The sequence below is a fragment of the Miscanthus floridulus genome, chromosome 17 (assembly GCF_019320115.1).
Source record: "Miscanthus floridulus cultivar M001 chromosome 17, ASM1932011v1, whole genome shotgun sequence".
Lineage (NCBI taxonomy): Eukaryota > Viridiplantae > Streptophyta > Magnoliopsida > Poales > Poaceae > Miscanthus > Miscanthus floridulus.
In genome coordinates, this window is record NC_089596.1 from 93,232,319 (window position 1) to 93,245,183 (window position 12,865).

At 45.8% G+C, this 12,865-nt stretch overlaps 2 protein-coding genes across 2 annotated transcripts; both read left to right on the plus strand.

Moving 5' to 3' along the window:
• Nucleotides 1-623: 623 nt before the first annotated feature.
• Nucleotides 624-2,282, plus strand: LOC136518714 (receptor like protein 29-like). Its single transcript, XM_066512400.1, has one exon. The coding sequence runs from the start codon at nt 678-680 to the stop codon at nt 2,109-2,111; it is 1,434 nt and encodes a 477-aa protein (XP_066368497.1). The 5' UTR covers nt 624-677; the 3' UTR covers nt 2,112-2,282.
• A 3,612-nt stretch (nt 2,283-5,894) lies between these two features.
• Nucleotides 5,895-9,955, plus strand: LOC136517646 (WD repeat-containing protein 55-like). Its single transcript, XM_066511264.1, has 15 exons — nt 5,895-6,047; nt 6,161-6,193; nt 6,508-6,572; nt 6,845-6,932; nt 7,013-7,085; nt 7,410-7,516; nt 7,644-7,686; nt 7,829-7,885; nt 7,977-8,053; nt 8,793-8,838; nt 8,928-8,974; nt 9,083-9,156; nt 9,232-9,287; nt 9,383-9,521; nt 9,631-9,955. Exons 1-15 carry the CDS (start codon nt 5,953-5,955, stop codon nt 9,702-9,704), a joined length of 1,074 nt encoding a protein of 357 aa, XP_066367361.1. The 5' UTR covers nt 5,895-5,952; the 3' UTR covers nt 9,705-9,955.
• Nucleotides 9,956-12,865: the final 2,910 nt, after the last annotated feature.

Below are 12,865 nucleotides of genomic sequence, written 5' to 3' on the forward strand. Positions count from 1 at the left end.
TACTTTATGTATGCGTCTAAAAATTGATGTGACAAGAAATCTTGAAAAATTTTATAAAATTTTAGCAACTAAACACTACCCAAAGATAAATCGCCAACCAAACATCACCCTCGGAAGCTGTGGCAGCCATAAAGTGCGGCGTGGGGCGCGATGGCTGGAAACCAAACGCACCAGTTGGCAGAAGAACAGAGCATGTGGTTGTTCGTCAACTCCATTGGATCGTATCAGCGAGGTTTATCGGTCATTATATAATATTTTTCTATCTTACTCAATCAGCATCAACGCCTTATAAACTACACAATGCCTGTTCGCTGGTTGGTTTCAGCCAACTCAAATTAACCAGTCAACAATATTTTTTCTTACAATAAATTAGCACGAGCCAGTTAAACCAATCCAGAAACCAACGAATGGATCAAGCGAACAGACGCACGCACACACTGTATTTCTCCCCTCTGTACGGACAGGTAGCCCTCCTCGGTCTCGTCACGTCAGATGCCCCTGTAGGCTGTAGGTGTAGGCCACCCCACACGACCCGCATTTCGACATATAAACGTTGCCTCCCTCGATCCCGCGCCCGCTCAAACCATCGACGGCCCCCAAAAGCGAAACCCGAGACCGCCACCACCTGGCAGCCGCAGCAGAGAGCGCAGAGCCACACGCGCGCGCGCGCGGCCATCATGGCGCCGGCACCGTCCTCCTCCCCCTCCAGGATCCTCCCCCTCCCCCCCGCCGTCCAGTACTTCCTCCTCCTCCTCCTCCTCTTGTCCATGCAGGTCGCCGCGGCCGCCGCGGCCATGGATCCCGCCGAGCGGGAGACGCTGCTCCGCGTCATGGAGTCCCTCTCCGCTGACCGCGACTGGCGCGAGGCCGCCGGCGACGATCCCTGCGCCTCGCCGTGGCCGGGGCTCGAGTGCAGGCCCGGGACCACTACTCCCGGCGCCAACAATGGCAGCGGCGCGGCGCGGATGCACGTCGCGCGCCTCGACTTCGGGGTGCCACCGAACCCGACGTGCAAGGACACGGCCACGTTCCCTCTCGCCGCGTTCGCGCTGCCGGAGCTCCGGGCGCTGTTCCTCGTCGGCTGCTTCAAGAACCCCGACGCCGTGGCCGCCTTCGCGCTGCCGCCGGCGACCAACCTCTCGTCGTCGCGCCTGCAGCAGCTCAGCGTCCGCGCCAACCCGTCGCTGTCCGGCACGCTGCCGCCGCAGCTGGCCATCCTGCGGTCGCTGCAGGTGCTCACCGTGTCGCAGAACGCGCTGGTCCGGGGCGCCGTCCCGCGGGGCATCGGCGCGCTCGCGGGCCTCGTGCACCTCGACCTCAGCTACAACTCCCTCACGGGACCGATCCCGAGCGCGCTCGGCGACCTGCGCGGCCTCGTCGGCCTCGACCTCAGCTACAACTCCTTCTCTGGCCCCATCCCGAGCCGCCTCGGCGACCTCGCCCAGCTGCAGAAGCTGGACCTCAGCTCCAACAACCTCACCGGCGGCGTCCCGGCCGCGCTCACCCGCCTCAAGGCGCTCACCTTCCTCGCGCTCAGCAACAACGGGCTGCGCGGCCGCCTCCCCGCGGGACTCTCCGGCCTCCGCGACCTGCAGTACCTGATCATGGAGAACAACCCGATGGGCGTCCCGCTGCCGCCCGAGCTGGGCAACATCGCGCGGCTGCAGGAGCTCCGGCTCGCCAACTCCGGCTACTCGGGCTCCATACCGGACACGTTCGGCCTCCTGTCCAGCCTCACCACGTTGTCGCTGGAGAACAACAACCTCACCGGGCGGATCCCCGCGGGGCTCAGCCGGCTGAAGCGCATGTACCACCTCAACCTCAGCAAGAACGGGCTGGACGGCGTCGTCCCGTTCGACGGCGCGTTCCTCAGGCAGCTCGGCCGGAACCTGGACCTGAGCGGCAACCCGGGCCTGTGCGTCGCCGACCGGGCCGTCGTGCCGGACGTGGGCGTCGGAGTCTGCGGCGACGACGTCGCCTGCGAAACGTCCGCCGCCGCGGAGAGCTCGGTCGTCGGGAGAGTGGTCAGGGGAGAGGTGACGAGGGGTCGCTGGCCGGCCGGGCTGCTCAGGCCCGCCGTTGTAGCGCTGTGCAGCTGCCTTCTGCTCTGAACTTCTGATCATCCAGCGTGGTCGCGTGGGTGCATTCCATGCAATGCTTTGGCATGAACTTGCATTGTTTGCACCGGTTGATCTCTGATTCTTTGTACGTAGTAGCTGTGTTGCTGTAACTTGCGATGTTGATTGTGTGAGGACTGAGACCGTCTCCAATGGATGACCAGACACAAATCTAAAATAGGTCGTGGAGGATACTCTATTAGTCTTTAATAGAATATCTATACGAGACCTAAAATAGATCATGAATGATATTCTATTAACTTTTAATAGAATAATATAGATCATGAATGATACTGGATTAACTTTTAATAGAATATTTATATACAAGACCTATTTTAGCTTATATAATTTAAATATAAGTATTCTCTCTTCTAAATATTTATTTATAGAAATGGTTTTTTGGTTCTATGGCTAGAGAAGATAAAAATAAATATTAAAATTTTTACTTTAGCGTTATTTAAATATGAGGTGACGTTGTTGAAGATATTCCGAGGAGTGTAGTTGCGCCTCGTGACAAGAAGTCCTTCAAGTGAAGTGTGAAGACCGGAGAGCTAGGATGACGACGTTTGTGCGTGATTGATTGGCACACACGTGGGGTTTGTCGGATCACTTCACTTCATTCATTCACTTTTGTGCAGAGAGTGGTCGTGGGCCCCAGCGGTCAACGGATGCACCGAGCGCGTGACTTCAACAGACTTTTCGGTCGGTTTTTTAGCGAAGCGTACAAATAATCTCTCTCATAGTCTCTTTGACATTACAAAAAAAATAATCTCTCATTTCCGTCTGCCAATATAATAAAGTGCTGAATGGTAGCTTTGTCGTCACTCATCAAACACGCGCTGTCTGCGGTTAGAATAGTCATAAAAAATAAAACACACGTCGTGAACGGTTAAAACTTTTCCTCCTCCGTCTTTCATTATTAACACCGGCTTTCGTTATCCTTTGATTCCTCCGTTTTCATTTAAAAGATATTTTAATTTTTTAGCTACATTTCTTTTACTATATCTACCTAGATCTAAACCCCTAGGGCGCCATCCCCGGGCGCCCCCATAGCCGGCCTCCCGCCTCCACCACCGCTCGTCCCTCTCTTCCGCCTCCGGCAAGTCGTCGGAGCCGAAGGGAGTGGAGATCCATCTTTCTAACAGGTTTCGGGTGATCGGGTTCTGTTAGGTTAGAGTCTCTCAATGCAAAGTTTCTTGTTATTGGAGATTTGTTTCCTCCTCTTTTTCGGCGACGACGGGAAGGTAGAGTAGATTTAGTTTCTCCATGGCGACTCCGATAGATTTGAGGGCGACAACTACAACGTCAGTAGCTTCCTTGGCATGGCGACATAGAGAATTAGGTTTCTGGACAGTGACATCAAGACGGAGATGATGTTGCTGCCGTGAAATAATTTTCTCCGGTCTTTTTTCTGTTTTGTTGTTGATAGATCTGACCACGGTGAACGACTAGTGAAAATAAGTCTGTCCTTCAAGCCGATTGCTTTTTTTTTGTGAATTACATGAGTACAAACGCAGACGCCCACAATACGCACGCATACTCACCCCTATGAACACACGCACGTAAACCCTATAGCTATGAGCACCCCGAAAGACTGTGTCAGCACATCTCGAGATTGACAAAGTCACCACAGGCGTCTCGCTGTCGAAGGAAACGTCGCCTACCACTGAAAGCAAAACGTCGTTAATCCTAGAATAAATCTAGAAAAATACGAGCACCTGTGCCAAAGTTGAGGACTTGAACCCATTGGGGCAGGTTCCACCACAAGAAATCTAACCAACTAAGCTGGGAAGATTTAAATCAATTTTTCTTATTCTTTGTTGGCAGAAGGAAAAGGAAGGAAGACACAAGAAATAAGTTTATGCTCAACTCCACCTATAAGAATGTTGGCTGCCGTTCGTTGGGCCCATGTTCGTAGCCTTTTTGCTATGTATTTGCATGTGCGGTCATCCGTATATGAATCGCCATATATGTTTGTGATTGAGATTTAGAGTTATACGAACCGTGTGTACAATATAGATGAAGAACAATTCCTAGATATATGTATTGTATTTGTAGAGTCTTTGTAAAAAAACTACACATCTAAATAAATTAAAACGTCTTACAATTTACAATCATTGATATCCCGGTTCATATGGACTCACTCCAACCGAACCATCGATGGGTGAAATGATATGATAGCTGAATAGATAATGGCGAGGTAGTGTTGGGATCCTTAGGCTTGTCACATTAGATATTTGGAGGTTAATTAGAAAGACTAAATATGAGTTAATATTAAAACTAATGGCAGAAGCTCTGGACTAATTCACGAGACAAATCTATTAAACCTATTTAATCCATCGTTAGCGGATGTTTGCTGTGCACCATATTATCACGTTATAGACTAGATTTAATAGGTTTGTCTCGCGAGAGAGTACTGCTGGCTAGGCCTTCACCCTTCTTCAGGCCTGTGCTCACGTGGGCGTGGACGCTCCTGGATTAGGCCACGTTTAGTTTTAAAAAGTTTTTTTTTCAAAAAGTGCTGCAATAGCCATTACATTAAATTTTGCGATATGTGTATGAAGTATTAAATGTAGATAAAAAAAACTAATTGTATAGTTTGGTTGAAAATTGCGAGACAAACATTTTGAGCCTAATTAGTCTATGATTAAATACTAATTACCAAATAAAAACGAAAATGCTACCATAGCCAAATTCCTAAATTTCACCAAACTAATCAAGTGCTTAGCATAATAGCATGTGTGGATTGGTGTTGGTGGATCGTGTGGGCGTGTCATTGCCCATCAGTCTCACGCGCTGCCCCGCCTCTTGAGCATCAGGCCTCACCCATCAGTCTCAGTAGGAGGTGAGTGTGGGCGGTGGACACTGCACAGACGGACGGACCGACGTCTAGTTCAGCGTGCCTTTTCATGCGGTCGCTGCCCGTCTGAACATGTGGTGGTTCGGCAACTTTGCAGGGAGATTGACGGCACTTGCCTGGTCGCTACCACTGTTTGTATGGGTACGGTCGTACCTCCTGATCAGCCAAACAACAGCACTGCGCTTCGTTTCCGATCATTGACTGGCGTGACGAATACTCGGACCTACTGCCTCCGTTTAAACAAACACAATTTTAGCTTACGGCGTGTGTTCAGATTCAGAGCTATAATTTTTTTTACGGAGTGAGTAACAGTACAATAATATTCTATTGGACCGCTAATGGTCTTTTTATGGGTTAGTCTGCCACTCTGCCAGTGTCATTGTGCGGTGGCAACAGTGAACAGCCAGTCAGCAATGAAAACTCGTGTTCTTATCGGAGAACGGTACCACTGTACCACTCAGCAAAATACAACAGTTCAACTAGTTTTTTTTTTACTCAGCAAAATACAACAGTTCAACTATTTTTTTATACACTTTTCCTCCCTCTCAGGCGCCTGAACGTTCAGGCGATCTGTGACTGTTGGCAGTCACTGTGTTGCACATGAGGGAATACTAATAGTTAGGAGTATGACTGTTGCCTGAAAAACTTAATTTTTTTTTTACCTGAAAAACTTCTATATTTCAGACATCTGAAATATATCATATATCCCTTTTTTTATTTGGATGAAAAAACACAAAGAAGATGCGATCAAACTTCGCAAAAGCAGATTTGTTAGGCCGGGAGTAGTAGATTAGGCCTACTTAGGAGCCCGTTTACACATGTCCAGCCCAGCTATCTGAAAACTGCGTACGCGCGTTGTATTGTCTCGGGCCTTATAGCCCAGCCCGCGCAAGACGCCTTCCCTCGGCTGTTTTTCCTTCTCTGCCAGCCGCGCCGCCGCCCGCCCGCCCGCCTCCGTCTCTGCCAGCCGCCGCGATGGAGGCGCTCCACGAGGAGCTGCCCTTCGACCTCGACTTCCACCCGTCCTCCCCCCTCGTCGTCACCTCCCTCATCACCGGCGAGCTCTGCCTGTACGACCTCCGAACCACACACACTAAACCCTATCCCTTTCCAAGTTTCCCGTTCCGGTTTGCTTGTTCTTACCGCCACAGAGTAACCGCTTCCAATCTGGTTGGTTTCACAGGTTCGGCTACGGCCCGGAGTCGCAGCCTGAGAGGTACTCACGGAAGCTCTGTTACTGCTCCTGCTCTGTTAGTTTCACACTTGGAATTCCGCCTTCCGGTGCTCGGCACCGTGTTGCTTTGCTTGTGGCATCAGATTAGTGTTCCTTGGTTTTTGCTTAGGTGTGTCCACAGTTATGTAACTCTGTAGTCGAGTTGAATTGAATTGCAACGGTAGAAATATCATATGTTTAGTGCATTCCGTAGTTATGGAGTCTGTCATTGAGGTTATGCACCCATGCTTTGGCAATTCGAAGATTGATTCCATATCGTAGAGATTGATCTCACTTCGTTTTTGTTTGATACTAAGGTTATTTTCGGTAAAAGCTCACAAGGAGTCATGCAGAGCTGTTCGTTTTGTGGACTCAGGAAAAGGTAATGCCTTGTTGCCTTTTCTTATCGAATGCTCTTATATACCTGCCAACCTGTGAACCCACTTGCACTATGTTTTATGGATTATTATATTCTGATCTTTGTTTCTAATTCTGCTATGCTTAAAAAATGCTGCTGCAAAATTAGCTGCTTTAAGCTGGCAATGACAAACTGGAACTAATTGGGAGGGGAGCACACCTTGATGCATCCTGTTGCATACCTTACGTCATCTAACCGTTTCCTGATGGTTTTCTTGCTGTTGTGATTTGGTCCAGTGATTTTGTCGGGGTCAGCTGATTGCTCAGTCCTTGCCTCAGATGTAGAATCAGGCAAGGCCATTGCCCACTTGGAGGATGCACATGAGTGAGTTTTGTTAGTTTTCAGTCCTAGTATTTATTTTGTTTGCGGAACTAAACATTGGCCCATTTGTAACTTGATTTTAGGAATGCCATAAACCGCCTTGTCTGTCTTACTGAGTCTACGATTGCCACAGGTGATGATGAAGGCTGCATTAAGGTATGAAGCAGTAAGTCTGCTGGCCTAAGATGTATAGGTGTTAAAATAAAGTTCAGTTTCATCATTTTGTTTCCACTTTCCAGTACCTTGACATTTTGGTGTCATACGAAAATAAGCATTAACAAGCTTATTTATATAACAATGCTTGTACCAAGGATACTAAAATCCGTGTTACAAAAATGTTCACTTATGTCTGTTTTTGGACTTAAGTGACATTTATGAGATGGCTCCTTTTGCACACAAAATTTGTTTTATATGCAATTATCTTGTATTAGATGTATAATGTAGTTTTTGACTTAGTTATCCTCATTCTTTTAATTTTAGGTATGGGATGCCCGGGAACGATCTTGCTGCAACAGTTTTGAAGTCCATGATGATTACATTTCAGATATGACCTATGTGGCTGACTCAAATCAGATACTGGCCACAAGGTTTAACTAGATTCCCTGCAGTTGATATGTATCAAACACAGTTGAAACATTGTCTGTATGGCAAACAACTAAAGATGATCACCGATCGTATTATTTTATTTGTGTTGAATCTTTGTTTTCCTTGTAGTGGGGATGGAACTTTGTCTGTGAACAACCTGCGGAGGAATAAAGTGAGTACCTTTGGAGTACATCGAGTCTTGCTTCCAGTGTGTTGAATTCGTGTTTTAGGACTTCTTATCAACGGTTATCATTTACCGATGAATTATTGTAAGTTAACTTGCAATCTTTTAACTGTTTTTAATTTAATACCAGGTAAGGTCACGATCTGAATTTTCAGAAGATGAGTTGCTATCCTTGGTGGTAATGAAGGTACCTATGTTTGGCAGACAGTTTTTGCTAGCAACATTTCTGTCCTGTTGTCATGATAATTGAATTTTATCTTATTCTTTGTGACTCTTAGAATGGTAAAAAGGTTGTTTGTGGAACTCCAAGTGGAGCACTCTTATTATATTCATGGGGATACTTTAAGGATTGCAGGTAACCTTGTTTTCATCACACAACATTAACTGCTGAAATAAAATAGCAAAAAGATAAAACTTCACTAATGACACTATTTTGTCTAATGCTATTTGTATAGTACTCCCTCCAATCTAAATTATAGTTCACTTTGCCTTTGTCCTAAGTCAAACTTCTTCAGTTTGACCAAGATTTTACAAAAAATATAGTGACACCTACAAGACAAATACATTATCAAAACTTATTTCATGAAGAAGTTAATGAAACTAATTTAATGTTGTAGATGTTGGTGTTTTTTTTTTCTATAAACTTGGTTAAAGTTAAAGAAGTTTGACTTAGGACAAAACCAAAGTGAACTATAATTGGAACGGAGGGCCCCCATCATTCCATCAACGTAGTTCTCTGGATGCGGCGTTCCCTAATATTGTGATGCCTAAATATTGCTTGTATGTTTCCTACCAATATTTTCTCTAATCATCATTGTAATTATCATAGGTGGGAGCTTTTTTGTTCTTATGGGTAATTTGATAAGTAGCTTTATTGGACCAAGTGTAATTCACTTTCTTCGATTATTCCAATTTGCAAAGATCTTGTGATCAGTAGCTCCTTAGAAGGATCTTGACATCTAATATTCATAGCTTCCTAAACATGCCACTATGAGATGCCAGTCTGCTTCCTTCACTTTGTGTGGTTTAGACCCAATTAATTCTGCAAGTGATGTGGTCTAAAATTGTTCACTGGCATGTCTTTTTGTGGTTAGTGACCGCTTTCTCGGACACACGCAGTCAGTGGATACAATGCTGAAGGTTCGTGGGACCCAAACTTTATTATGTCAACTGTCATTTCTGCCCTATTTGTGTATTCATTCTTATTACGGGTCGGGTTCGTGTTCTAGCTGGATGAAGAAACTTTGGTTTCTGGTTCATCAGATGGTGTGATCAGGTTTGGAATTCACAGCTGTTGCTTTGTGTTAACTTCTCACTTCTCAGGCAATTGCCTGTTAGTCTGATGGATTGCTGTTCTAACATGAAATCCTTGTTATTTGTGTAGATTAGTGGGCATCTTACCTAATAGGATAATACAGCCACTTGCTGAACATTCAGAATATCCCATTGAGGCCCTTGGTATGTGCGTCCATTTGATTGTGAGATCTGGTGGAAAAAACCGGCATGTTCTTATGACTTATTTATGCTATGCAGCTTTCTCAAACGATAAGAAATATCTCGGCAGCATCTCACATGATAAAATGCTGAAGGTGACAATCCTTTCTCATTCTTATTGTTGGTGATTCTTATTGTTGGTGTGCCCATTCATTGGTCTGACTTGACATCTTGTTTGTCGTATATGCAGCTCTGGGACTTGGAAGAACTCTTGAATGGTCCACAGGTAGTCAATGGTGACGAACCTGCCGAAGCTGGTAGCGATGATAGTGATGACGATAGCGATGATGATGCGATGGATGTAGACATGGCCGCAACTTCTTCTAACGGTGAGATTTTATTGAACTATGCTGTGCCATTAGCATGATAATCCTGCCTTTTGGGTTCACATTTCTTCTCTGAAAGCTGTTTCTTATCTTCTCACTGGGGGGTGTTCAGGGTCAAGGAGTAAAAAGGCGGGTAAAGGACAGAGTTCAAGTAGGCCGGCATCGGATTTCTTTGCAGATCTATAGACGTCAAGTTCCAAGTTAGAAGCTGCGAGTTGTACTCTTTTTTTTTTGTTACTGTACGTGAGTGCGAGTGGGCAACTTTGACTGCCGGTGCAAGGCATGCTAAATGTTGTTTTTTTAAGTATGTTGGCTGATGGAATATTAGTAGCAGCAGCAGTAAGTGTTGTGGGTTGTCTCCCAGGAAACAGGACCTCGTTGCAGTATGTTCTGCACATATATAAATAAATACTCCAACTGGCAATTTTCGAGTAAAGAGGGTTCTACATGAAAAATGATTTATTCTGGTATTTGGTTCTGTGAAGCATGGTTTTCGTAACACAATGCGTCCTGACTTATTAAGCTGTGTACCATGCCCTGTAGCTGTTTTTTTTTTTTTTTTTTTTTTTTTTTTTTTTTTTTTTTTTTTTTTTTTTGCGTCTTGTAGCTGGTGTTGAATGGCTTAAGCTAGGGCTAGGCCATCCCGTCCCGTAGTAATAAGTCTGAAATCTATGGAATGGTCGTAGCTTGAAGCAGGTCAAGGACTCGCCTAGAGGCCAAGAGCATGCTGGAGCCCCAGACCGAAACAGAAAGTGTGTTGTGTTCATTGTTCGGCTGTTCCAGGCACTTGGGATGCGAGGTTCCCTCTCTGAATTTGATAAGAGATAATGGCAAAGGGAACCGTCAGAATCGGGCAAACACAATAGCAAAGCCAGCAGTTTAAAATTATAAACTTAACCTTTATGATTAGCCATATTAAACATAGAGATAACTTTTAAAGAGTTTAAACTAGTTAAATTAAAGTAATTATTATTTATATCATTAATTAGTCATAAGTATAAATTTAAGATGATATTTTCATTTTGTGAATTATGCACGCAACACAGACAACAACACGCACACTCAACTCTATAAACGCACGCACGTAGCTACCCTATTGTTCTTCGTGGATACAAATAATATCGGAAATTTCACATTTTTCGAATTAGGACCTAGAATCGGATAGCGAACTATCAAAATATATTCAATTAGCATTCCATATTTAAATCATGTATAAACATGGATATCTATGCCTATATTAACGCTAAACCAGATGATCTTTACAATGTCGGTAATGCACCCGGGAGGACGTCCTGACGGATGGTTGCGGCTTCCCACTCGCAACCGCACCGTCCGCACCTTTTAAAGAAAATCTCTCTACCCAGGTGCTCACAGGGGTGCTCGTGCTCGCTAGCTGCTGGCCTCCTCGTGCTCGCTAGGTAGGGGGTGCTCGCTGGCTGCTGGGCGCTCGCCAGGGGTGCTCGCCGAGCAGGCCACCGTACTCCCCTGGTGCTCCTCGCGTAGGTGCTCGCCCAACGTTACTCTCGCGGCCTAAGGCAGGTGCTCGCCTAGCACAGTGCCTCCGCCGGGGCACCGAGGAGCTCCTTCCGCCGCCAACGTCCGCAACGACGAGCCTCCATTCGTCCAAGCAGCAAGGTGACATTGCGCTGAAAGCGTATGTTTCAAGTGTTTCAGAGCTGTGTTGCAAGTGTTTCACATCGATGTTGCAAAAGTAGATTGGATGTTGCATACTCAATCTGTCCCAAATTATCTGTCGCTTTTGGTTTCCGTGCCGCAAGTTTGACTCAATTTATAGAAAATACGTACAACATTTGTATCTCCAAATAAATTTATTAAAAACTAGCTTCAAAGGTCTTTCCAATGATATTAATTATGTACCATAAATATTAATATTTTTAATATATATTTTATCAAAGTTATTTCTCGGAAAGCGAAAACGACAGATATTTTGGGACGGATGGAGTATGTTGTAATGGCTATGCACGCTTGTTGCAAGGGGATGTTCCAAATGTTTCGTTTGTTTTTCTAGAAGCATGTTGCAGGTGTGTTTATTTAGATGTTGCATATGTTTTACGCATATGTTGCAAGTGTTTTATCTGGATGTTGCATATGCTTGCAATGGCTTTAAAGTGTTTTCAGACGTTTTGCAAGTGTTTCAAACGTATATTGCAAAAGTAAATCTAGTGTTGTAAAAGTAGATCTAATGTTGCATACGTTTCGGCTGTTCCAGGCGGCGGTTGGGAACAGATCAGCCAGGCGGGCGAGAAGAGATGAGCAGTGGGAATTTTTTTTTATTTCTAACACTTTTTTAAAACTATTTCCAAATTTGACACCGTATTTTTTTTCAAATCTAACACTTTTGGCCGCGCCTACTGCCACGTCGCGGCGAAACAACGCTACCGCGCCATGCATGGCGGCGCGGCAGGACCGGTGATGTGGCGATGACCCGGGCGAGGACAGGTGATGTGGCAGGCTCTGCCGTGCCGCAGATCTGGATGCGGCACTACTGTGCCATCGCGCACGGCGCGACAAAACCGTGTCTAAGTGATACGCCCTAGCTCCCTCCCTCCCTTTGTCTGTCACCGCATCAAGGCTGGACACCCGCGTCCCGCGCCCGCACCCTTCGCTAGCGTTGTCCCTCACTCCCAGGCGGGCCTCCCAGAGGCCGTGCCGCTGCCGCCTCCCCCGCCCTCCCTCCCTTCCAGTTGGCCTCCAGGAGGCCATGCCGCCGCCATTCACCCCCTTGGGCGACCGTCGCCCGCCCTACCTGGCTACCTACCTCCCTTCTTCCCCCAAGCTTCTCCTCGCCCTCCATCAAGGTATTCATGCTCTTATTTGTTGTTTGAACTGTGGATTCAAAGATTGCGATTGGTAGTTAGGGTTTAGAGAAATAGTAGGATTGGTAATCGAGGATCCGTACTTAGGGTTTGGAGGAAAAAATTAGTAAATTTTCTCTATGTGAAGGCTAATTAGTTAGTTAGAATTATCGGTGCGTAAGTATAGGTTATATTTTCTTTGTTTTAATGGAAATGGTCCACCTTTACATTGCTTTAGTACTTTTTTTTGTTTTACATTAATTTGTGATATTTTGATTGATGTTAAATTACAACCGTTTTATTAGATGGAAGACATGTATCGGGAGCAATTGTGACAAAACAGGGTCGTCCTAGAGAATTATACCCCAACACATTTAGCAAAGATGCCCCCGTCCCTTCTGACCTCTCTATCCCTAACTGCGACTGTGGTTTTCTGGCCGACGTGTTTCAATCGAGACATCCGGACACAGCGGCGCGTTGCTTCTACACATTCAGTCGTTTTAATGTAAGTGATTCTTTCCGTACCTTTTT